The 27,473-nt window shown below is 33.2% G+C and overlaps 1 protein-coding gene across 1 annotated transcript; it reads right to left on the reverse strand.

Annotated features, from left to right (window-relative positions):
* Nucleotides 1–15,390: 15,390 nt before the first annotated feature.
* Nucleotides 15,391–19,209, reverse strand: LOC105773701 (uncharacterized). Its single transcript, XM_012595785.2, has 5 exons — nt 19,009–19,209; nt 18,194–18,917; nt 17,683–18,089; nt 16,147–16,245; nt 15,391–16,041 (listed from the first exon to the last, which is right to left on the reverse strand). The coding sequence occupies exons 1-5, from the start codon at nt 19,140–19,142 to the stop codon at nt 15,828–15,830; spliced, it is 1,578 nt and encodes a 525-aa protein (XP_012451239.2). The 5' UTR covers nt 19,143–19,209; the 3' UTR covers nt 15,391–15,827.
* Between the last annotated feature and the right edge of the window lie 8,264 nt (nt 19,210–27,473).

Here is a 27,473-nt window from a genome sequence, read left to right on the forward strand (position 1 = left end):
TTTTCATTCATTTTTTTTAAACCACCACTGGACCACCACTGAACCACTGCCGGACCACCACCGTGACCACCACTCTCTTTCTTTTTCTTTATTCTTTATTTTTATCTCCTCACTTTCTCTAGTATCAAAATTCCCCTTCTCTTTTCCTCCTCCCCTAGCGGGTTCTCATCAGACGACTACCGCCGCCATCGTCGCGTCGTTGCACCTCCACTAGTTTTGGTGATTCTTTCTCTTTTCTTCACCATTTTTCGATCTCTATCATTCTCTTTAGTAACTGAAAATCCTATATCATCTATTTCAATTAGTTTTTAATTGATTCCCAAACTTTGTATTTAGTGACTCACTTTTCAAATGATCCTTTTTCTAGTTTCACATCCCTCTCCGATACAAGATCACGGGGATCCTTTAACCCTCTCGCTTCAATCAATAAAGAGTAAGCATAGTGGTTGAATGAAAAACCATTATTTCCTCTCTTATTTTTCTTTAGGCAGAATGTATAATAGTGTGTTTTTCCTTCAAATATTAACATATCGTATTCTACTTTATGTTTAAGGGTCGATCAATACCAACCCTGAAAGTCACTAACATTGGAAACGAGATCATATTTCGATTGGTTTTTATAAGAGTAAGTGATGATGGGAGTTTTATTAAATTAACTTATTTCATAAAGCGTTAAAAACAACCTCTCTAATGAGAAATCACATTTGTGGATAAGTAGGTGACCTATTGATTAGATCCAATTGTGGGCATTCTTTAGAGTGGTGATTCGCTTTGGATCTACTATCATGTGTGAGTCTAATCTAAAATAAAATTTGATATACGTTAATTCTAGTATTTAAATAAATATTATTATTTATATTGTGTTTTATGCGAATACATAAAGTATTCCAAAAAGGGAGATTAAACCCATCGATGTGTAGTATACCAAGTAAGTGACCCAAACCAACTAGCTTATGAAAAGTATGTTGTGTGGTTATGATTTTCACAGTTAGAAAAGTATGCTATTTGCATTCTCATGTTATGTGATATTATGGCATAATTGATTTTACATGAAAAATAAATTGTAATATTCGATATCTTAAAATAATAAGTGAAACGCATGTTAAAAATGCCCTACATGATATTATATATTGAGATATTTGGCTTGCATGTTTCAACATGCCCAATGTGACAAGTGATATCTTGAAAAGAAAAATATGTATATATATTTATTGTAGTCATATCACATGCATGGGATGGGACACCATAAGGAGGAAGAATTGGTGGCTTTGTCCACAACCTACATGGTTAGCTTGTCTAGAAATTTGGAGTGTTTAGATGGACGAGTTTTAGGGAACTTGATTTTGGAGTGTAGCCGTGATGGGTAGGATGTTTTAAAAAGATTTACATAATTGTTTTACAAAAACTGCATTGTTATGATCATGTGCATAAATATTGGATATTTTGAATAATTAGTATGTTCTTATTGTTATTTGTTTTGTATATTGAATTCCTGCTTAATACTTGAGTTAAGACTTACCCTGAACTTTATAGCTCACCCCCTTTAGTTTTCTGATTTTATAGATAACCCTGAGGTTAGGATTCGATGACGACATTTGAAGGAGTTTCTCGAAATTCTTTTACATTAAAGTAATTAAAGTTTATCTTAATATTTTGTTATTTTTGGATTGTAATAAGTTTAAGTATGGACTGTGGCATGGGACTTTACTTTAGGGATTTCATTCTGATATGCATGAGTTGATTGCATGACATTAAGTTTTAAAAACTACATAAATTAGTATTTGATAAGAATACACTTGGTTTCTATTAAAACTTGACAAAATCGCTATCTTCTGCTTCGACAACGAAAATGAGTTTTAGACAAAAACATGACTTGATTTTTAAGGTTTTAAATTGTTTATTGATATTTCATCGAATTTACATGAAATATTATTTTTAACAAAATATGCTTTTAGTAAACTTTTTGTTTCGCTTCTTATAAAAATATTTCAATATTACATTTTTCCGTTGCAATTAGAGAAATGAGTTTTAATAAAATTATACTTAGTTTTCAAAATTACTAATGTTTACAAATGAGATTTCTTAAGATATTTAATTTCTAAAGTTAACATGTCTTTCCTAAATAGTGACAAATAACCAAGTTATTTAGTTTTGAATAAATAAACGAATGGTTTTGAAATATGATTCAAATTATGAAAGTTTTGATTAGCGATCAAACCTTTACAAGTATCGAAATCATTAATTTTTATAATTATCATATTTTTGTGAGATTAAGTTAAATATTTGATTTCACTAGTTTTGAATGATTTACACAAATTATTTAAAATGTATGTTTGAAAACCAAGAAAGTTTTTCTGGGCCATTCCGGTGGCCAATGTAGCTTTCTAAATTCGACCATAACGATTGAGTCGGGTTTTGGGTGTTACACACTGGGCAGCGATGGCATTCATGCGCTCTTTTTTCAAAACCAATGGTAGACCATCGGTGGTGATATTTGTAAGTGGGTTAAGTGGGTGTTCGATGGTGAATTGATTGATCGGAAGCTGAATAACACCCTTATTATTCTCATTCATAAGGTTTCCAACCCGAAGAGCTTCTCTGAGTTTTGGCCTATCAGTCTATGCTCGGTCATTTATAAGTTTAAAGTAGTTTTCCCTAAAATCATTGCACCTGAGCAGGCTGGCTTTATTGTGAGAAGAAGCATTTCTGATAATATCCTTATCGCACAAGAGGTCATTCATTCTATGAGGAGTAAAAATAATGGGTAGATGATAGTCAAGATTGATTTAGAGAAAGCTTGCGACAGGGTCCATTAGGATTTTGTTGATGGTTATTTGCAAGTTGCGAGAATTCCTGATTTTTTTCTAAGGAAAGTTATCATGTCTGCTATTTCAAATTCCACTATGCAAATTTTATGGAACGGAGTGCCAACTCAAAAGTTTAAGCCAGTGATAGGGGTCCGTCAGGGATGTCTGCTGTCTTCATATTTGTTCGTTTTGTGTATGGAATGGTTAGGACATGATATTCATTCGGTTATCTCATGCGGTAAGTAGAGCCCTATTAAATTGTCTCATTTGGGCCCTGAATCATCACTCTTTTCTTTTCTTTTCTTTTTTTTGCTGATGATCTCATTATTTTCTCCAAAGACGATTTAGGTCATGTTATGATTCTTAAGGAAACTTTAGACCGATTTTGTTCTTTCTCTAGTTACTTGGTTAATACTTCTAAGACTAACATTTTTTTCTTTAGAGGAGTGGATGGGGATCTCAGTGGTAGAATAAGCACTCTTCTTGGCTTTCAAAGGGTTCAAAACCTTAGAACATATCTGAAGGTTCCTCTATTTCATGATAGAGTAACTTGTGGCACTATGGGGTTTGTTGTTGAAAAAGTGCGAAGCAAGCTAAATATTTGGGATGCTAGGTAGCTCTCTTTTGCAGGTATAGCTACTTTTGCTCAACCGGTCCTTCTTTCCATCCCAAATTATTTTATGCAATCTTTGAGGATTTCAAAAGGAGTCTATGAAAAGATTGAATGAATTGTCAAACAATTTTTATGGGGAGTCGTCAATGGTAGGAAGAAGATATCATTGGTGGATTGGGATTCAGTTTGTCAACCGTGTGGCTGTGGTAGTTTAGGATTCAAACATTTGGGGGACCAAAATACTTCTTTTATTTTAAATTTGGGGTTTAACCTTGCTTCAAAGGTGGATGCTTTTTAGGTTCGTGTTCTCCTGTCAAAGTATGGGATGAAGGAGAGGCTTCTTGTGAGCATAGCACGTGGAAACTATTCTTTTGTTTGGAAAGCCCTTACCAAGATTTGGCCTCTATTGCGTGGGAATTTATTTTGTTCAGTGGGAAATGGGGATTCTATTTCATGTTGGAGGGATCATTGGATTCTATATATAGGGTCGTTGTATAATCATATGCCTATTTAGAATAATTTTGTTTCTGATTGTACTCTCAATGATATGGTAACAGAGGAAGGTATGTGGAATCTTGATCTATTCAGAATTTGGCTGTCGAAAAATATTGTTAAAAAATTTTGGGCATTCCCCCTCCCCATCCCTCAGCAGGAGCAGATAGACTTAATTGGCTTTGTACCTCTATTAGATCCTTCTCAATTAAAAGTGCATATTGGTCTCTTAAGGAGAACACGTGGAATCCAATGGATAAGTGGTAGAAAATTGTCTGGAAATTTAAAGGTCATCATCGTGTTCGATTTTTCTTATAGCTTGTGTTTGAACGTCTTTTGACTAACATGGAGAGGATAAGGAGGGGCATTGGCAATAATGGTGCTTGTTCTCTGTGTAATCAAGAATCTGAGGACATATTGTATGTACTCAAGGATTGCTTTGCTGCCAAGGAAGTTCGGTCACATATTGTGCCAACAAATAATCAACTCCATTTTTTCTCCTCTAACCTTCTTGATTGGATGGAGTCCAATTTAAGTAATTCTTTAAAGATGTTGAGCATGGGGATTACTTGGTCTAGCCTTTTTTGGCTTAGTTGTCTAGCGCATATGGAAGAACAAAAACCTTTTTGTGTTTCAAGGATTATCTTGGAGTTCCTTTAAAACTATTAGGACATTTGTGAGTTGGGCCAAGCAGTTTGATTTAGCTTACAACAAAGAACCACCAAGACAATTGGTTAATGCGTCTAACCTTCCTCTATCAAGTGACTAGATTTTTTTAGTTAATGCGTTTAACCTTCCCCTATCAAGTGACTGGATTTTTTTACACACTAATGGATCCGTTAAACTTGTTGTAGGTTTTGCTACTGCTAGTGGTGTAGTGCGAAATCAATTTGGAGATTGGATCTTCGGGTTCAACCATTATTTAGGGGATTGTTCAGCTTTTGATACAGAGCTTTGGGGTATTCTCGATGGACAATCTTAAGGTGGCATGCGGACAACCTTAAGGTGGCTAACGCTTTCCAGGATAGGCATTTGGTAGATTTTACATCAACTTTAATGAGAAGGTGTTATCAGGTATTACAGACTTTTGATCGATGGAATATCAAACACATCCCAAGAAAGGAAAATCAAGTGGCTGAATACATTACAAAGATAGCTTTCAAAATGAAAACTAAAGTGCAAATCTTTGAAGACACCCCTAAACAACTTGGAATTGTTTTATGTGTTGATAGAGTTAAATGGTTTTCTAGCTTTTGATGATCTAAGTTAGTTTTCTTTTGCATTGTATTTCTCACCAAAATAAAATAAAATAAAATCAACTCTTTGATTTACACCAAAAAAGAAATCAACTTTTTGATATGGTACAGACTTGTAATAAATTTTAATCAAAATTTAATCCAATTAAACTTTTCATATTTGTATAAAACAATAATAAGATTCAAATTGCATTTTGCATTCTTTAGAAACATTAATAAATTAGTCCCTAAAATATAAATTAATCTTTTCTATTAAAGCTTTTATCTATTTGTACTAGTAAAATTAACGTGATAGACAAAAAATTCAAAAACTACCACATAAGGTGCCATATTTACCTTATGTTGAGGTACAAATATCAATTTTTAACAAAAAAGAAAAAAAACTAATTTACTCTTTGACCTAACTATAATCCATACTGTCAAAACCATTTTTTAAAAACAAAAAATTTAGGTTGTCGACTTTAAAAAATAAAAATTGGGAGTCGCCACCAATCTTTTATTAAGGTGTGATTGGATCACCTAAAAAACGGCTTTGGTCTACGAGTTTTAGAAAAACGGATCCGGGAGTCAGTTACGTAAGACGAAGGATTAGCACCCTCGTAACGCCCAAAATTGGTACCTAGTTAATTAATTAGTGTCTTAATATCGAAAATTTGAAAAATATAATCCTTAGCCAAAACTTAAAAATGTTACTTATTAAGACCCTTATCATTTCGAAGAAAGAAAATGTCACACCCAATGCGTTAGGGCACAACATTCTAATTTCCTCAAAAATGAATTAGTCTAAAACTCGTGTAATAAAAATTTAAAAGAATATTCATTTGTTTAAGATTTAAGAAATCGCGGCCCAATACGTTAGGGCACAATTCCTTAAAATCTCAAACTTGAAATATTTCCTTTATTATTATTTTTTCAAAAAAGCTTTGTCTCGAGAAATCAATACGTCACATCCAATACGTTAGGATACAACATATTTAACTCCCCAACAACATATTATTATATATTTTTTATTAATGAGCAACCCTCGATCGTTGGATTTAACGAAGAAAATCAGAACCCAATACGTTAGGGCTCAATTTCCTTGAAAATCCTATATACGAGTGTTATCTCAATTTTGAAAATTTTAAAATCGAAAAAAAAATGATGTGATGCTACATTAAATATAAAATGTAATTATAAATACAACAATGGCATAGAAATAAACGAAATTAATGTACATAAACAACGACATGTAAAATATCAAATTAATATAAATGAAAACATAAATCAATAAGCAAATGAAGGAAATAAACAAAAAAAATATAAAGAGAAAAGGTACAAAATATATATACATTTGAAATTATGAAGAATAAAAGACATAAAGATAATTTACTCATAAAATTTTGGGTTATAAAACTTATATATATATAAAATACATAATGCATTTATGAAAACAAGGAAAGTATAAATATATACATATAAAATATATTCATGCATTTACAAAAAATGAAATATATAAGTATAATATAAAACGTGGAAAATATTTATAATAAGCTTTGAATGGAGTATAAATATATGTGTATATATTACAAAAATGTATAAACATATAAAAATCATAGAATATGGGCAAACGTATAAATATTATGAAATATAAATGTATATATATATATGTATAAAAACTATGAAAATAAAATAATAATAAAGTAGGTATATAATATGTATATATATTAAAACATTTAAAATATATATGTATATATATTAACATGCATATGTGCACATATATGTAGGTATAATAATATATAATATAATAATAATAATAATAACAAAATTAATAAAATAGACTAAAAACCTAAAATGAAATATTAAGGATTAAATTGAAAATCAACATAATTAAAAAAAATGAAGGGCCCAATTAAAAGGCGCGAATAACTCATAGGGCCCGAATGGGAAAATATCTTCATCCTTTGAAACGCGTCATTTTATTAGGGCTAAATAAAATAAATAAATAAAATTCGCAGTGGTATCACCTTCTTCATTTTTTATTTTTGATTCCCCCTTTTTTTCTTTTCAATGAAGGGGAGGCCTCTATTTATAGCTGAGCCTCCCCAAATCCAACGGTACAGATCAATTACATCAACGGCTAAGATTAAAGGGTATCTACAAATTAAATCTCTAAGATTACAAAATCATATCTTCTAAGATTGTATATATCATATCTAAGATTGCATATATCATATCTAAGATTGCATATATCATATCTAAGATTGTATATCCTCGAAAATTATGTTTCCATATGTGAGCCCGGGTTAAAATTGGGTATTACAGCTGCCCCTCTTTGCTCGTTGTCGTGTAATAGGAATGGAGCAAAGACTTTAGAAATGACCAATTTTTGCCCGGTCACGCTGGATCTTGGTGCTCTTCTTTTTCAAGCAGCCACATCCATCCTACTGCATCTTCAGAGGTATAGGAATTGGTGTCTCGATCCACTCCACCGCAACATCGAAAAGATAGGATTGGTTCATTCAGTCTGCCTCACTGCAACTTCAGGAGGATAAGACTTGTTTACTTAGTCTGCTCCACTGCAACTTCAGGGAAATAAGACTAGACACGATCTGCTCTCCGCAACTTTAGAGAGATAAGATCCAAGGTTTTCATCCGCTCCACTGCAACTTCAGGGAGATAGGATTATCGGCTCTAATCTGCTCCACTGCAACTTCGGAGAGATAAGATTTGCCATCTTCAATATACCTTACTCCAACTTCAGGAGGATAAGACTTGCTTGCTGAGTTTGCTCCACTGCAACTTCAACCTACTCCGCTGCTGCTCAGTGAGATAAGACTTGGTGGCTTAAATCTGCTTCCCACTATCTTGGAAAGATAAGATTTGTCGACTTTGATCTGCTCCACTACTGCTTAGGGAAATAAGATCTACAATCTTCAACCTTCTCTGCTGCTGCTCAGAGAGACAAGGCTTTGTGGCTTAAATCTGCTTCCCACTATCTTGGAAAGATAAGATTTGCCATCTTTGATCTCGCTCCACTCTCGCTTAGGAGATAAGATCTACAATCTTCAACCTACTCCGCCGCTCGGGGAGACAAGGCTTGGTGGCTTAAATCGCTTCCCACTATCTTGGAAAGATAAGATTTGCCGTCTTTGATCTCGCTCCACTATCGCTTAGGGAGATAAGATCTACAATCTTCAACCTACTCCGGCCGCTCAGGAGACAAGGCTTGGTGGCTTAAATCTGCTTCCCACTATCTTGGAAAGATAAGATTTGTCGTCTTCGATCTGCTCCACTACTGCTTAGGGAAATAAGATCTACAATATTCAACCTTCTCCGCTGCTGCTCAGAGAGACAAGGCTTTGTGGCTTAAATCTGCTTCCCACTATCTTGGAAAGATAATATTTACCGTCTTTGATCTGCTCCACTACTGCTTAGGGAGATAAAATCTACAATCTTCAACCTACTCCGCTGCTGCTCAGGGAGACAAGGCTTGGTGGCTTAAATCTGCTTCCCACTATCTTGGAAAGATAAGATTTGCCGTCTTCGATCTGCTCCACTACTGCTTAGGGAGATAAGATCTACAATCTTCAACCTTCTCCGCTGTTGCTCAGAGAGACAAGGATTTGTGGCTCAAATCTGCTTCCCACTATCTTGGAAAGATAAGATTTTTCATCTTTGATCTGCTCTACTACTGCTTAGGGAGATAAGATCTGCAATCTTCAACGTTCTCCGCTGCTGCTCAGGGAGACAAGGCTTGGTGTTTCACCGGTTTGTTCTCTGGGGAACATGACCTGTATAATTAATTTTATGAACCTAATCATGCCTAGTGATTAGGATGTCATGATCAGAATGAGTCAAATGCTCCTAACTAGGTATGTATGAATGATGTTTCCATGAATGCGGAATGTCATTTTTTTTACAGCGATCCTTCTTTATCATTGCTCGACATTTATTATGGTTTTATCACTGACGCGCCGTAACGCCTTCGCTCAGCTGGCATTTCCATTTAGTCAGATTGCCCTTACTGTAAACTTCAAAGTTCAATCCACTAGGACGTAAAATTTGTACCATTATTCTCCCACTGCAACCCGAGGGTAGACATATACAGCTTCTTCTCAATTCACTCCTATCACAATTCAAGGCTACAAAATGTGAAGTTCTTTGGTCCTTTACACTATGCCTATGGTGTTGTACCAAAGGCTTATGCTCAAATGAAGGATTTTTCTCCGAGGGAACCTCTTCCTATTGCTTGGTGATCATTGTTTATTTAAGTCTTATCACCGGCACGACATCTCATTATTTTGCTCAATCGATGCTTTTTGACAACAAAATCCGAAGAGAAAGTCCTTATTTAAACTCTTCCTTCTCAAATTTCCAACCTTTAAACTTGGTGCATTCTAAACAATAGTCCTATTTCAGGTTCCTGTATTATTTAGAAACTTCTAAAGTAATATGCAAAACTTTCCTTGTGAAAGTTTTATTAGTCCATTAATCATTATTCCAATGCAACATGCTTGCAAAAAGGTCATAACAATGGATAAGAATAAAGTTAATTTTGAGCATAGCTCGAAAGGAATAGATTATCCAAAATAGTAAACAAAGAAATTGATTGGGAATATGTATCTTTGGAAAAGAATGAAGTATTCCAAGAACAACAAATAGTATAAAAATTTGGTGCCCCAGATATCGCAACTTGAGCTTCTCTGTACAAACTTTATGAAGACCATTCTGAGTTTGACATGTGTTTAGGAGATCTACAGTGCTTTGTCGATGCCCCAATATGTCGCCTACCCTTTCCTGTTAATTCAGGTATAGCAAGATCGTCATATGCCCCAATCAAAATCTGAACTGCTCTGATTACCTCATGCCCCATTCTGATTAAATATTTGAGCCGCCCTTTTCGGGTTTTCAACTCAAATCCTCTTTGGTCTCAAGGCGTCCTTTGCTGATTTTCACCTTGGCCTCTCCTTTTGTTTTTCTTTTCCTTTTTCTTTCTTTTTCTTTTCTTTCTTTCTTTTTTTTTTTTGAAAAATTTGAATCTGAACTCATAGGATTAGGCATGTCCCTGTTATCCCTTCTGATCAAAATCGACGCTTTTCAGATAAGGCCTTCCACATAAGATCTTTTCCAGTTTGGGATGAAGTTCTTCTTTGTATGGGAAGGATCTTCTTCAGTACCAGGTCCCTGTCAAAGAATTCTATAGGGCGGACCTTTTTGTGAGCTCGTATCATTTGCTTTTGGCACATTTGACCATGATGAATAACTTTAAACATTCCTCTTCAATCGGAATTAATCCAAAAACTCAGAGAGAAAGAATCCTATCTTCAATAGGCAATACCGCAATGGACCCAAGAGAAAGGCATTGCCCCAGTGAAGTTTTTTTTTTGCGATATGGCATTAATCGCGAATAGACTGCAAACCTTTGATATTGTGCTATTGTTCAAATTTAGTACATAGTCAGATATGATCTTTTTGGGGTTCCATACTGACATAGGATTCTTTAAGAATTTGCTGATGTCGACTTTATGACATTGGCATACGATGCAGCTTCCACCCATTTAGTAAAGTAATTGACGACTACAAAGACGAATCGATGACCGTCAGACTCTTTTGGCGAGATCGACCAAATGACCTTCATGCCCCACATAAAGGAGAAGTCATGTATCCCAATGATTCTTTGTAGGGTAAGATCCGTCTCTCGACTTGTTCTATCATCCTTAACAAGTCCGGAAATAGGCTACAATCTATGTCATCTTCAAAGTCCTAAGATCCCTCTAAACACATATCTCACTCAAAAGAAGGTTCGAAATCTGTAGTAATGTCACTCATGTCATTGATATCCGGGGACCCATAGTAAATACCAAAGACTTTACAAAGGAATATATGAATTTATGAATAATTATTTATACAATATGATCATGAATGAATGAATGAATAATTGTGGAAGAATATCCAAAAGAATAAAAGAATAATTATTTAAAAAGAATGAAAAATATTGGCTCAAAAATAAATGCAAAGATATATTTTATTAGAATAATGACGTTCGGACAAGATCCTTTTTCACAAAGGAATTTCTATCATTTTAGGCTAAAACAACAAAAATGTTCTGAACATTACTCTAAATAAGCTCTAAAAACTATAGGAATTTCTTTCGCAGTCCAATTGCTTAGAACACTCCAGATTTATAAGGGCAGATATCTAACAAGGTCCCTTTTCATTTGTGTCCTCATATATGCCATTGATGTGAACACTTCCCATCATTATGTGCATATTTTTCTCCTCTTTAATTTCCTCACAAAGCTTCATCTCCTTGTCGTCCATCATGCCCTGAATCAAGACCTTGAATTTCACACTCTCTTAGGTCTCGTGTCCCTTTTTGTGATGGAACTCACAATGGTTCCTTGTCTTTCCATGGTTTCCTCCTAAATCAGAAATAACTAATCCCATTCCTGCCCTCACATCTACCCCCTTATCAATATGATTGGGTAGTGGATTTTCTGCGCTAAACGAGTCAACAAATCTGACAACACCCATGTTAATGAGTCTTTCAACCAGTTTCTTGAAGGCGGTGCAATTCTCTATTGAGTGCCCCGTAATTCCTGCGTGGTATTCACACTGAGCATTTGCGTTATACCATTTAGGAAATGGAGGCAACATTGGTTTCTAGTAGAAAGGGGACACCACATGCGCATTAAATAGGCTTTGATATAGCTCGCTATATGACATCGGTATAGGTGTGAACTGAGGCTTTTCTGTATTTGCCTTCGTGTAAGATTCTCGCTTTAAAGGACTCTGATGGCTGGTGGTTTCTGTCTTTGGCCGGTCCACAGCGAGTGGCCCTTGTTATATCGGCCTGCATTATCCCCCTTATTCCCCTTTCTCTTTAGGGCCATTATAGTATCTGAGTATTCTACCCTTGCCTGTTTTATTTCTGCTGGATTATCAAGAGCAATAGGATTGACTAAATTGTTCCTAAGATTGGATCTTAAACCTGTCGAGCGATTCATTGGTGTTAAGGTATTGGTCTGATATCGCTGGGATTTGATAGTAAGGGGTGCCCCTTGTTGGTGCATATCTGGCTGGACACTTATTAGGATAAAATTTGAGGGATAATTAGGGTCTTCATTATCCTCCCCAAAGTGGACCATTAGGCTTTCCTCTATTTCTAACCCTCTAGCCAATAACTGGGTTAATTGGTTTATCACGTTGCTTTGGAATTCTAGCATCTGATCCTTCATATTTTGTTGAAATTTGGTCAATTGCTCTAGCATATGTACTTGTATCTGCTCTATTCTCTCCAATCTTTGATCCATGCCTCCTGACTTTGCTTGGGTACTGTAACAGTGTTTCGTTGGTTAGTTAGTTTCTAGATTAACTTGAATGATTTTAATTGATTAGGCTCTTTTAGTGGACTTTAATGTTTATGATGTCATGCAATGCGAATGCATGCAATGAATGCATAAAAAGATGTTGATTCTGATTCAATTCCCTTTAGAAAACTTTACAAGAAAACAAATCTCTTTACATAAAATAGATATTTATACGGCCTTGCCCTCATAGGCGGAGATATTCGATCATCTTCTTCATTCGAGCGTTAAGATAAATCTCACGAACTCTTCAAAAAACGTCTCTTCTATATCCTTTTTGCTCAATCCAGGCTATAACTTTTTGCTCACTCATCCTCGTTATGCTTGTTGGCTTCTCGTTAAGAAGGTTCAGCAGCTCTCGAATAATCTTTGCCATCTTGAATCCTTGGGCAATGAAGCCATAGTCGTGTAGTCCTCCATTAAGTTATCATCCTTCTCTTATCATGTGCTCTTGAACCATATTCGGACAACCATATTGTCATCCACTTTATCAAGAAACCCATCTTCTTATGACAAGCTCTCTATTTAGCAACTGAACGTGAATCAACACCTCTTTTTAAGATGCAAATGCAATGCAATCATAATAAAAACAACATAAAAAACAAGTTAGTACAAAGTAAAAGCAAATGAATAAAGTACCTATTCGGGAAACCACTAGGGTTTGGTGTAATTATTCCTAAGGTAAGGGTACCTGAACTAGCAAATTCCTCGATCCTCACCCATTATAGGCTCATACGGACCAAGTTCAGTTCAGGGGAATATATTTCCCTATGGTTGCACGAAGATGAAAATCTCACGAAGACATAGGTACGAATGTATCCCAAAAGCAATCCGCTATCCTGCACGGAGGTGAAGACCTCACGAAGGAAATAGCTTCTCACTCCCACTTAAAAGGATATAATCATTCAACTCATGTAATGAATAATGCAAAGATCAATTAAGCAAGAAAATGAATGGATGCACAATGATCTCATGATTTTTTTAAAAAAAAATTATTTTCTCGACAATAAGATAGAAATTAATCAACTTTGTGGCTCGACTCTCGTATGTGTCCCCAGTGGAGTCGCCAAGCTGTCGAAACCATTTTTTAAAAATAAAAAATTTAGGTTGTCGACTTTAAAAAATAAAAATTGGGAGTCGCCACCAATCTTTTATTAAGGTGTGATTGGATCACCTAAGAAAACGGTTTTGGTCTACGAGTTTTAGAAAAACGGATCCTGGAGTCAGTTACGTAAGAGGAAGGATTAGCACTCTCGTAACGCCCAAAATTGGTACCTAGTTAATTAATTAGTGTCTTAATATCGAAAATTTGAAAAATATAATCCTTAGCCAAAACTTAAAAACGTTACTTATTAAGACCATTATCATTTCGAAGAAAGAAAATGTCACACCCAGTACGTTAGGGCACAACATTCTAATTTCCTCAAAAATGAATTAGTCTAAAACTCGTGTAATAAAAATTTAAAAGAATATTCATTTGTTTAAGATTTAAGAAATCGCGGCCCAATACGTTAGGGCACAATTCCTCAAAATCCCAAACTTGAAATATTTCCTTTATTATTATTTTTTCAAAAAATCTTTGTCTCGAGAAATCAATACGTCACATCCAATACGTTAGGATACAACATATTTAACTCCCCAACAACAAGCTTTTTATTTTATATATTTTTATTAATGAGCAACCTCGATCGTTGGATTTAACGAAGAAAATCGGAACCCAATATGTTAGGGCTCAATTTCCTTGAAAATCCTAAATACGAGTGTTATCTCAATTTTGAAAATTTTAAAATCGAAAAAAAATGATGTGATGCTACATTAAATATAAAATGTAATAATAAATACAACAATGTCATAGAAATAAACGAAATTAATGTACATAAACAACGACATGTAAAATATCAAATTAATATAAATGAAAACATAAATCAATAAGCAAATGAAGGAAAAAACAAAAAATATAAAGAGAAAAGGTACAAAATATATATACATTTGAAATTATGAAGAATAAAAGACATAAAGATAATTTACTCATAAAATTTTGGGTTATAAAACTTATATATATATAAAATACATAATGCATTTATGAAAACAAGGAAAATATAAATATATACATATAAAATATATTCATGCATTTACAAAAAATGAAATATATAAGTGTAATATAAAACGTGAAAAATATTTATAATAAGCTTTGAATGGAGTATAAATATGTGTATATATTACAAAATGTATAAACATATAAAAATCATAGAATATGGGCAAACGATAAATATTATGAAATATAAATGTGTATATATATATGTATAAAAACTATGAAAATAAAATAATAATAAAGTAGGTATATAATATGTATATATATTAAAACATTTAAAATATATATGTATATATATTAACATGCATATGCATATATATGTAGGTATAATAATAATATATAATATAATAATAAAATAATAATAACAAAATTAATAAAATAGACTAAAAAACTAAAATGAAAGATTAATGATTAAATTGAAAATCAACATAATTTAAAAAAAATGAAGGGCCCAATTAAAAAGCGCGAATAACTCATAAGGCTCGAATGAGAAAATATTTCCATCCTTTGAAACGCGTCACTTTATTAGGGCTAAATAAAATAAATAAATAAAATTCGCAGTGGTATCGCCTTCTCTTTTTTTATTATTGATTCCCTTTTTTCTTTTCAATGAAGAAAGATGCCTCTATTTATAGCTGAGCCTCTATAAATTCAACGATACAGATCAATTACATCAACGGCTAAGACTAAAGAGTATCTACAAATTAAATCTCTAAGATTATAAAATCATATCTTCTAAAATTGTATATATCATATCTAAAATTGCATATCATATCTAAAATTGTATATCCTCGAAAATGATGTTTCCATATATAAACCCGGGCTAAAATTGAGTATTACGCATACATAATCCTTTTACCATAGTTTACATTGTACAACTGATAATGTGAGGACAATGACGACTCTCACTCGTTAGCTTTAAAATTGAAAAAGAAGAAACCACAGCCCCATGCATTGAAATTTAAGCATAAAGCCAACATTGAATACGGTATGACCGTCTGACTATAAGTCAAGCCAAATCAGTTGTGCTTCTGTTGTTTCTAACAATTTTTTACGTGATAATGATATCATAAAATGTAAGCATTGGTTACTAGAATTGTCAAGAACAAATGAGATTCAAAGATCGGATATGTGATGCACATTGGCTACTAAGTCTAACCAAAAAAAAACCTTGCTTGCAAGTACAAAGCACAAATTCCTTGAAAGATTCAGATTTTTTTAACATGGTGTCCATAGATAAACTTGACCCCCACTGGTGGCTCCTGCTAACATCCCAATTTTATATGGGTGCGCATCAAATCTGCATGGAATTGCAGACATTTCTGGACTCTGCAAAGTCATAACACTTCTCTTTTGTGATGGAGAGATTACATCAACACCTCTTTTCATGTTGCCAATGAAGATGTATGAATCATCCCACCCCCATATACCTCTGCTTACAAATATATATATACATGATAAAAAAATTTAAACCATCAAGCAGATCACTTGAGAAGAACAAAGAGTGGGACATGAAAGACATGCAAAAAAAGCCAACCTGAAACTGGAAAGCCACCTCCCAGTCCAATTATCATGGTATATCATACAAGCGTCCTCAAAATTAACTCCACTTATTATACCCACCTTGTTGTCCAAGCTATACAAAAACAAAACAATGTTAGTTTAATAGGGGGGAAATCAAGTAAAATACAGATTACATTAAGTTAAATTGTAGAAGATTCTATGCAACCAGAAGAATATGTGTTTCTGGTTTGTCCATATCTTCATTTTAAGCTACAATACATTAGCTGGTTTGAACCATTTATCTGGGCCTATGAAAGCTTAAATCCTGTCCCGCAATATCTCTGTGATTGCTTTTGTTTAGCTTAGGTCTTGAATATCCCAGGTCAAATCACCATCAAAACACACGAAGGAAGAAACAAAAAAAAATGGAAGAAAAAGAAATGGGCAAAGTCATGAAAATGAGCCAACGTCATTTCTTTTATTTTTTAAGAGAGCATTTTAGCTTCTGTTTTCAATTATTCTTATCAGCAGGTGAAGAATCAATAATGCATGAACTAAGAACTAATTTTGTATTGGGACAAAATAACTGCAAAAGCAGTGAAAACTATATAAAGAAATATAAAAATTGAGTTTTAATTATTACATAAATCAACCAATAATTTAAAACTCTGAAACTAGCCTTGCTTTCCTATCCTATGCCAAATAATTCAATTGTTTGCAATCAAATTGAAGTTCTATTGGGAGGAGGCTCATTACTTCAATTGAGATAATTCAAAACCATTACAGTTTTTTTAGTTGTAACTTTAGAAGGTTCTCAAAAAAAGAACATATAAACCAATGACTGGCATCCAGCAGCACCGTGCCAGTAGGAAGAGTTAAGCTACTAAGCTAAGCTGCTTTCGGGGAACTTGGTTGTCAACCAATGCAACGTGCTAACCGAAACTGCCTACTCCTGCCTAATCTCCCAACACACTCAAGAACCAAAAGCCGGTTGGGTTGGTTCAACCAGGAAAGGAATGGGATTCTTTGGGCATTGCTTGGCCGACCCCTAGCTCTGGTTCATACATGTTTATATATATGATAGAAAATCTTTTATGTTTAGCGGTCATTCTTAGAAGTTCGTTTGAGAACGGTCGAGACCCTCTCACAGGCATCCTCTTATATTCATTGGTAGTTCTCCATTAACTTCTTTCTTTACCCCTTTGCATATGTTCCTAAATGGGTGTGCACCTCCAGATGGGCAGGGGCCGGCCTCCCACTCTCTTATGCAGCATTTATTTTAACACCACATGTAACGATTTTTTCCATTTATCCAGAAATCACCAATTAAAGCAATGTTTAGCATTGCCAAACGGACACAATTAATAAACAAGGTAACATCTTAGAACCACCTACTACCAAAGACATTCTCAAAACAATAGAAGCTACATATCTCAACATAGAGGGCATCCATTCAAGTCAATTATAACTTGATATATAATAAAGTATGTACTGCAAAGCAAGTTGCTTAACTGGTGTGGAAGATAACAAAAAGCATCAACGAATATAGGGTTAAGAAAAGACTTAATACCTTGTGGTCGCAAGAGAGCTTCCAGACGGAGAGAAGTAAGCAGAATGAACAGCCCTACTATGGCTCACAGTCTTTAAGGTTTTCAGTTTATGGGCACTCATACTCCTTAAATCCCAGATGCAAGCAGTTCCATCCGTTGAACTGGTTGCCATTATGTTGGGATTTTGTGAGTTGAAGTTTATGGTGTTGATCCTATCTTCATGAAGCATCCAGTTTTTACTGGACTTCCCAGTCCGAATATCCCAAACCTTCAATCCTCCACGACCCTCAGCGAAATATAAGGTCTCCGAATTATTAGGCTGCTGAGAGAGGGAAAATATGGTATCATCACAAGAATGCACCAGATCAAAAACTTCCTTCTCAGCATCCATTAATCGAATAAAGCCATCATAGCAGCTGCTATAAATCTGCATCCAAAAGCAATAAAGATAGAGAAAACATCATATATGCACACCCTTTAACAAATTGTAAAATCTCGGTGTAATAAATAGATTCTTGAAATCCAAAGTACCTTTGACATCGAATGTTGATGAATCAAAATCCCAGAAATGGGACCAGTATGCGGGCGATAAAGATATATGCCATCTTCCTTTTCATTATTAGAATCCACATTCCAAAATGCAATATTCCCAAATTTGTTCCCAGCTGCAATCATCCTCACACTACTGCAAGGGAAAAACTTAACCACCATAATCCTTCCAGGCAAAAGCCGTGCTACATTTTCCGGTTTCAAATCCAACGATTCCAGCCATTGATCACTCTTCTCAATCTTAACTAAACCATCCAAATACTCATTTTTAACCACACCCTTGACCAACTTCCTTTTCCCACTCAAACTCTCATCAACCTTTTCTGTACCTAGTGATTCAAAACCCTCACTTTTGCAAGAACCCAAGGCTCCTTTCTCACTAAAAATCTCATCTTTAACATCCTTAACCGAAACACCAACTTGGGTCTCCTTTGCAATACTCAAAATTGTCCCAACCAGCATTTTGTTAGACTCCGTTTCATCATCTCCACTAAAAGCATCTCCCATACTAATAGGACCCAAAACACGAGGCGATTGCGGCTTTATAACGCTAACGGATTTTGGGGTTTTATCGAAATTGTCAGAAAAGTCATCAGGCAAACCTTTTGAATCCGGCGGCATACCTCTCGTCCTCAACGACCGTCGAATTACGATAGGGGTTTCCGTCTTGGGTTTTTTCTCTGGACTCGCTTTAAACGTTTTCATCCTGCAATTCAAAATCTCTTTTACATCAAATATTGTAGCAAAAAATAGATGGGGAAAAGAAAAAAAAGAAAATGGGATTTATGTTGTTTTACCTGTGGCGTTTGGCGGTGGCGGCTGAAAGAGTGGCTGCTTTTGAGTGGAGCTTGAGTGCGGCCACCATTTCGGCGTTTCTCTTTATGTTTTCGAGCCTTTGACGTTCATAATCTGTTAGTTTCTGAGACGCCATGATAGACAAAAGAACTTTGCAGCAGGAATGAAGAGAGGAAGAAGGGTTTTTTTTTTGGGGGGGGAGTTGGGGGACTGTGTCCAATGGCTAATGCTCATGGTGGTTGTGGTTATATTGGGTTTACGATGATTGGAGGGTTTGGGCGGGAAATAATATTGGCGGCAAAAAGATTTGTACTGCTACGTGGAAGGTCACTGGCCGTTTATTTCTCATTTAATGAAATTAAAAAATCACGCATTATCCATGATCATCCCTAAACAAAAACATTACGTTGTACTGCTTTGGTTTAGTCCAATTTTTTAAATAGTTATATTTCAATATAGTTTTTTCAATATTAAATTTGAGATTTGATTTTTTTTTGTCTTGTTCTGCATATAAGATTCACTGAATTAGGCATATATGTAAGAAAGAAATTGGTAAAATAGGTTGTTTTTTTTAAATAAGAGAAATTAGTTGATTTTGAAGAGAATGTGTGAAAGCGCATCCAGTTGGACGTGTTTTTTCCACAGTTGGCAAGAAAGCGCGTCCAGTTGTAATAGTCATGTGTACAAAATTTCAAGATTTATTGGACATTAAAATGCCCCAATAAATCTCAGGATGAGTGCTCAGGCGTATCAGTCGCGTGCTCATCAAATTCATTGAAATTATCTTTCAACCATTTCATCTCTATCCGATCACCTTGAAACTTTTTCAGCACCTTTCTTAAAAATGTCTCGCAAAGGTCCTCCTTATAAAAAATGACCACTGCTCTTGTAACGACTAACTCATTTACCGGTAAATCGAGTTATAAAACTACGTCCTCGAGTGTGATTGTACATTCACCGCATGAAAGGCGAAATGTATGTATCTCAGATCTCCATCTTTCCACCAACGCGCTGATAAGTGTGGGATCCAATTTACAACTCTCGAGCATACAACACGCATGTAAAAATCCTGCATCTTACAAATGATGACGAATTGCATTGGGTGCACTCTTTCATAAATTGTGTATGAATCCATCCAAAATCTGATTTGCCTATTTATATCAACAAAGTAAATTTAAAAAATTAGAAACTTTAAAATTAATAAAGAAATTATTACCATTGTCAATTTCTCGATGGAATTGTGTTTGTCGTCGAAACGAATAAGAGAATTTTTCATTCGTAGAAAATTAATTAAAATGAATAATTTATGAAATAATAAAGTAAAACTAGAATATTTTTATACAAATTTATTGAAAATTTTGGAATTAATTTTGAGAGAATTGAGAGAATGGAGAGAATTGAATTTGAGTGAAAAGAGTGGAAAATGACTTGGGTATATATAGGAAAAAAAGTTACCGTTGGGCCATTTATAATTTTATCATTGGTCGGATTTTAAATTTAACCATTAGAGGAAAGCCCAACCAGCTGGACGTGCTTTCCTACCAACTATGTAGAAAGCGTGTTGGAAAATTTGAAATTTTTGGAAACTTTGAGGCATATTCTTGATTGGTAAATATGGAGAGTTGAATCATAAAATTATGGTTTTATATCTACTCCATGAGACCTTTACAACAGTATATTATATGCTCAAAATGATTGAGTGATGAATTAGAAATTGATTCTCAAAGTAAGCCACTTGTGAATATTTGTTGAGAAAAGAAAAACTTAGATCCTACATTGGTTAAATACCAAGTGTGACATATGTATATATGAGAGAACCTACTTGAGAGTTATTGAATGACTAAAGCTTAAAACCTTGCCTCGTGTGCCAAGGGGTGTAGATCCAAACCCATCGGGGTTACGGCTCACTTGCACAATGTGGGCGACATGAAATATTCGAACCAATCGGGCAGGCCAAAAAGGGCTTGCGGATATTTTAGCGCAATACAATTTTTTTTTCTCTCAACAAATATTATACAGAATCTATTTTAAAAGAACAAATATCTCTATTTGATTTTATTCCAATTAAATTGAAAATCAATTTGATTTGATTTTATTCAAATTTATTTTTATTTTATTCAAATTGATTTTGATTTTATTCAAACTGATTTAAAGGCTCCTTTAATGCAGATTTGAATCTTTATTCATGGAAATTTCCAAAATTCCTCCATATTGAAAGCCTATAAAAACCTAAAGAATACTGCGGAATTCTTTAGACACATACACACAACGGATTTTTCACTCTAAAAAATTATTTTATTTTTTTCTCCAAAATTTTCAAACATTTCGGTGATAGAAGAAGGTAAGGTCTATTCGTTGATCATTGCAAAGGTACAACTGTTGCGATCATTTTGTTGTTGTATCCTAGGAGACAAACGACCAACGTTTCTCAAAGTACCATAGGAGCTGTCGAAACTATCTAAAGGAAACTGTGAAAACAATTCTCAACATCTAGTAAAACTTGATTCCCTTATACCATTTCTCGTTTTTCAAAAATATTGTTTATTTAATTGTTTCAAATATGATATTTTAAATAAATACAAATATTTATTTGTTTTGTTTTGTTTTGTTTTAGATATGGTGTTTTACATAAATATAAATATGTGTTTATATTATTTATTTAAATATTTTATTTAATATAAATAATTATAATTATATATGTTTGCTAATGTATGTTGTCCTACAAAATGTGCCCAGCCATACTCTCTCTAAAATCGACCCATTTCCTTAGTTAAAAAAAACTTATTTTGCCAACTATTTTTGTCCGACATATAATTACCTTAATCTAAGGTATAAACTTTGTTTTATGCTTAGGTAAATTTTGATATTTTTATATAAATAAATTTAATAAAGTTTTTAAAAATAAATAATAATAATCAATAATTTCAAAAGATTTTTCTTAAAATGTTGTTATATAAAATTTGTTTTTACCTTATAAAAATTAAATTATTTACAAATTAAATAAAGAAATAAAATTTGATTGTGTTGGAGTAATCACAAATTTTTACACTTTATATTTTATAAATTGTTTAAACACTTGTATCGGAATAGATTTAAAATTCTCAACCAATGTTGCAATTCATTGATAATATTTAAGGTCGTTATTTATATTGATCTAGTTTTTGTTTTTTATGAAATCCAATACATTATTTAGTAGGAGTAAGATAGGAAATATGGAGAATAATGCAGCGAGAGACTATTATTTAGTGGCTCGAAAACATAGTTGCTCAAATGAAGATAAGGAGTCATTTTATTCTTAACAATCAGAATGCATTAGCGATTCAATCCAGTTTCATTAACATAAAAACAAATCATTCATACCTTCCATCAACAAACTCTCAAAATGTCTTAGAAATAAACCCACAATATACATTTATATTATTACAAGGTTTTAAAATTTCACGATGGAGGAGAAATTTGCAATGTTTTATGGTTTTCAAGTTATATTCTCGTAATAAATCATTTTAATTTATTTATATTTAACACTTAAATTTACAGTTTTACATAAGTTATCGGAAATTTTAAAAATTTTTATTAATTTTAAATTTATCACTATTTTTACAAATTAATTGCACTATCAAAATTGAAATAGTTATAGTGTTACAATAAATTAAGTTAGAAACTGTGCATAAAAATAGAATTTCACGCAATCTACTATGACATTTATATTTTAAAAAGGTATAAAATGTTATTTATTTAAATTCAATTTAATATCAGTTATCATATTTTTAAAACTAAACTTATTTATTATTATGTTTTAAGTTCATAACCATATTATTAATAAAACATTACAACATTTATTAATTTTTTAAATAATTAAATATAACTTAATTAATACATACAACTCAATCATGAATCGCATGAGTAAATAAAACTAATATATATAATGCATTAACTTGATGGAAATATGATATTTTTTTTCAGTGATAAAAAAGTTGGATATTAGGCAAGTTTAAGGGCAAGGTAGCAGCTCGATCCTCGATCCTCGATCCTCGATCCTCGATCCTCATGGATCACTTCCACTTTTCAAATTCTGATAACGTGGTATTCTAATATCTTATCATATTATCATTTTAATTTTTTTAAATGACATGAAAACTATCTTTTTGAAAATTATCTTTTTCTATCTGTAATTCGATTTCAAATAAAAATATTTGATTTACAAAATCATAAAAAATTTTAGGATATAATTTTGTTAAACAATAATGACATTTGTTAAATAGAGAAGGTTAGATTTGTTGAAATTTGGCCTTACTTGATTCCTTTTAATTTTATAGGGACTAAATTGATTTGTAAAAGGACTAATTTGACATGATCCCTATAATAGAGAGACTTGCCAAATACATTTAGAGATGGTAATGGAGTGAGACAATGATGGATGTTATCAAACCCATTACTGTTATAAAATAAAAGGTAGAGAATAAAGAACAAAGAGAATGGGGAGTAAAGAGAAAAGTATTTTATTAATCAATGAGAATATTTACAATGCTTCTCCAAAGTCTCTATTTATAGGTATAATCTATTTATAGGCATAAGAAGTATAAATGAAGTATAGATCTATTTCTAATCACTATTATAATTTAAAGTACATAAAAATTTATCTTGATCTTGATGGATATCTACTTAATAAGATATTCATAATACTCCCCTTTAGAAGTCCATTGGTAAATAACGTGTCTCGTTAAAACCTTACTAAGATAAAACCCCTGTGGGAAAAAAAGTTCCTAGTGAAGGAAAAAGAGTACTCATATCTATAATACGCATAATATGCTGCCTCATTAGAAACCTTACCAGGAAAACCTAATGGGACAAAAACTTGGTTAAGGAAAAAAAAGTATAGCGCGTATTTACTCCCCCTCATAAAAACATCACATAATATCTCATATTCTATGGATTCAATCTTGAATACTAGCTTTTCAAATGACCATTTGAACGTATTTGCTAAGCATTTATATCAACATCCTTTTGAAAGTCATGAGTGAGGGAAAATTTTGGGGGAAATATATTTTGATCTCTTCAGAAGTTTCAACAATAATCATAATAAACTTTAATCATGATCCCTCTATAAAAATATAAATAGGTATTTTGAATCATTCTATAATCCTCTTTCAACTACTATTGTAACACCCCATTTTTAATGAAATCAGAATAGTGGTTTTGGGACCATAAATTCGAGTTAGAAAGAAAATTTATTTTAATATTATTGCATGATTTTCATTATGATAGGAAAGACATATGAAAATTTTGATAAGAAAGTTTTACCGATTTTATGTTTAATTAGGAGGAAAGGACCAAATTGCATAAAGTGCAAAAGTTAAATTCAAAATTTGAGGTCCTTATATGGTAATTAGATCATTAAGAGAAGTTAGTAGATATTTATGGTGACTCATCCATGGAAATTCAAGAAAAAAGGACTAAATTGGAAAATGAATTAATTAAATATGAAAAACTAATATCATCTTATATCATCATCTTCCCCAAATTAAAAATACATGGAAAACCTAGATAAGAGAAAACATTCAAGCAAGCTATTTTGGCTTTATTGGGTAAGTAATCTTGTCCTGCTTTTAGTAATTTTATATTTTGAGATCGAAATAACCTAATTTAGCTATTTTGGGGATTAGTTTGTAAAGTTATCAAAGTATCAAAGTTTTTCCATGGATGAATATGCTGAAATTTTGAAATTTTGGTAGAAAATGAAAGATTGTTTATAGATAAACAACTTTTGTAAAGTGAATTTTGATGAAATTATGATTTAGGGACTAAATTGTAAAGATGTAAAATTCATAGAAAATTTTTTATTTTTGTGAAATAAATGGGCTGTAAATGTTATATGAAAATTTTGGTTAGGCTTGGAATAAGGATTAAATTGCATGAATTTCATTTTGCGAGACTAGGGACGAAATTGGAATTTAACAAAAGTATAGGGGCAAAATGGTACTATCCGGATAACTCAAATACGAAGTTAGATCGAGGAAAAGAAAAAGTGTCGAATTAGTAAATTTCCATATACGAACAAGTGACGAGGTAAGTTCGTGTAATTAAATTATATATGTTTAAATGTTTGATTTGAATGTTGAATATGTGAATTATGAATTTGTTATGTTACTGAAGACAATTATTGACTCCACAAAGTCCGATGCGTGATAAGTCCTGTATGAATAATGGAATTCGATGGATACTAGATTTCCCGAATTAGTTGTAGTCCTGCATATGTTGCAGACACACCATAGCTCTTACGAGCATCCTATTATTAGCCCTCTCAAGCTTCTTGTTATATAGTTCTGCGAGCATCTTGATCGGCAGTAATTCTGCATGTGTTGTGGACTACTGTAGCTCTTTGTGAGCGTCCTGTTTGTAATCGGTTGTGATCCTGTATATGTTACAGACACAAACGCAGCTCTTTGTGAGTGTCCTGATATAGCTCGCTTGAACTTCTTGATATATGGATATCCGGAGCTCCCATTACACAGCTCTTAGTGATCTTCCCGATAGGCTCTTTGTGAGCTTCCCGATTAAATGTTCTTTGTGAATTTCTTAATTATGGCTCTTATGAGCTTCTTGATATAGCCCGGATAAGCTTCCTGTTACATAGCTCACATGAGCTTTCCGTTATATGGCTCGAGAGAGTGCTTCCTGTTTAAGTGTTCTCATGAACACTCCAGAATATGAATTGACGAATTATAGATTAGTACACTTCATGTGTACTACCCAATGTCTATCAATATTTCATAAAGTTCAACGGGAAATACATGGAACGTTTATATGATGAGCTCATCTTTATTACTTGAAAAGTACTTAGAAATTCATAACTAACTTGTTTGATTGAGTGTATGTGATTAGGCATTTGGCCAAATTTCTTAGGCTGTATGTTATATATATGCTTACTTAAAATGAGCATGATTGGTAAGTTAAGTTACTGTTATACGAACTTACTAAGCATTATATGCTTACTTGGTTTTCTTTCCTCTGTTTTGTAGTGCTCAGAAGCTCATAAAGGTTGGAGTTCGGTCGGAGCATTATCACACTATCCTCCAGCTCGTATTGGTATAAATAGAAAACTTATTTTGGTATAATGGCATGTATAGGTTAATGTTGACAAATGAGGATATGTAAATATTTTGGTTGTATTTAGCCATTGGAATGGCTAGTGATGGTATGTTTAATGTATATATGCATGAGGTTATATTATGTTTGGTATGCTTGGATTAGTATTTTAGGTATAATCATGTTTGGGTAAGTATATGATTAAAAAGGTAAGATAAATACTTGAAGGTATGAACAAACATGTCATGCATAAAACTTAATTATTAGTTTGATTTATATGCCTTGAATTGGTTGGTGAATATGTTGAAATATTAATGTAGGTGGAAGACAAGTTGGGTGAGAAATAAGATTTAGAAAAGACCTTATTTTGTCTACACAGGTAGAGACACGGGCGTATGTCTCAACTGTGTGTGACACACTGCCATGCGCATGGGCGTGTGGTTTGGCCGTGTGTCTCCTGCACCTAATTTTTGAAAATTAAATTTACCACACGGCCTAGCACATGGGCATGTGGCTAGCCGTGTGACACAAGTTAGAGAGTTACACGGGTAAGGACACGAGTTGGGACACGGTTGTGTGCCTCACATCGAATGCCTACATGGCCTAGGACACGGGCATGGCTCACACGGCCTACCCGCACGGGCGTGTGTCCCCTGTGTCTAGGAAAATTTTTGAAATTTTGTGAAAATTTTTATAAGTTCTCGATTTAGTCCCGACTTGTTTCTAACTCATAAATCGGTCCTCGTGGGTCCATTTAAGGGACAATATGGTAGAAAATGTTTGATTTTGGATATGAATAGTAAATGATATGATTTAATTATATTTGATCTGTAAAATTTGGTAATACTCCGTAACCCTATTTCGGTGACGGATATGGGTTAGGTGTAACAACCCTACTCGTGTCCGTCGTCGGATTAGAGTTACGAGGCATTACCGATCAAAACCCAACTCTAAATTATTATTATTATTTCTTTATACTAACTCAACCACAAAATTTCCTCCCATTAATATATATAAATATATATAAGCACATAATCAATTAAAATCAAACATGCATCATTAATCAAATTACATATACCAACTATGTTTCAAAATTCAACCATATCGTTATCATTTACTAAATCAAAATTTTATATAATTCAAATTCTTAAAACATTTCCAAACCTATATGATTATATATCATAAATCAAGCATATATCCAAACATTTATTTGTATACATTTATTTCATTTCAATTTACTAACTATACTACATATTATAATATAGGTAATCTACCTTGTTTGGACACTCTTATACATCAAATGGGCAACATATACATACCAAATTTAACAGCACTTTTACACCAAAATTTAACAGCATATATACAACAAATAGGCAGCATA

Source organism: Gossypium raimondii, chromosome 6 (assembly GCF_025698545.1).
Source record: "Gossypium raimondii isolate GPD5lz chromosome 6, ASM2569854v1, whole genome shotgun sequence".
NCBI classification, from domain to species: Eukaryota; Viridiplantae; Streptophyta; class Magnoliopsida; order Malvales; family Malvaceae; genus Gossypium; species Gossypium raimondii.

Coding starts and splice junctions, on each gene's coding strand:
- LOC105773701 (XM_012595785.2), bottom strand. CDS start 19,142: ATGGCGTCTCAGAAACTAACAGATTATGAACGTCAAAGGCTCGAAAAC. Junction 18,090..18,193: donor ATCAACATTCGATGTCAAAG/GTACTTTGGATT, acceptor TTTTGGATGCAG/ATTTATAGCAGCTGCTATGA. Junction 16,042..16,146: donor AGGTGGCTTTCCAGTTTCAG/GTTGGCTTTTTT, acceptor ATTTGTAAGCAG/AGGTATATGGGGGTGGGATG.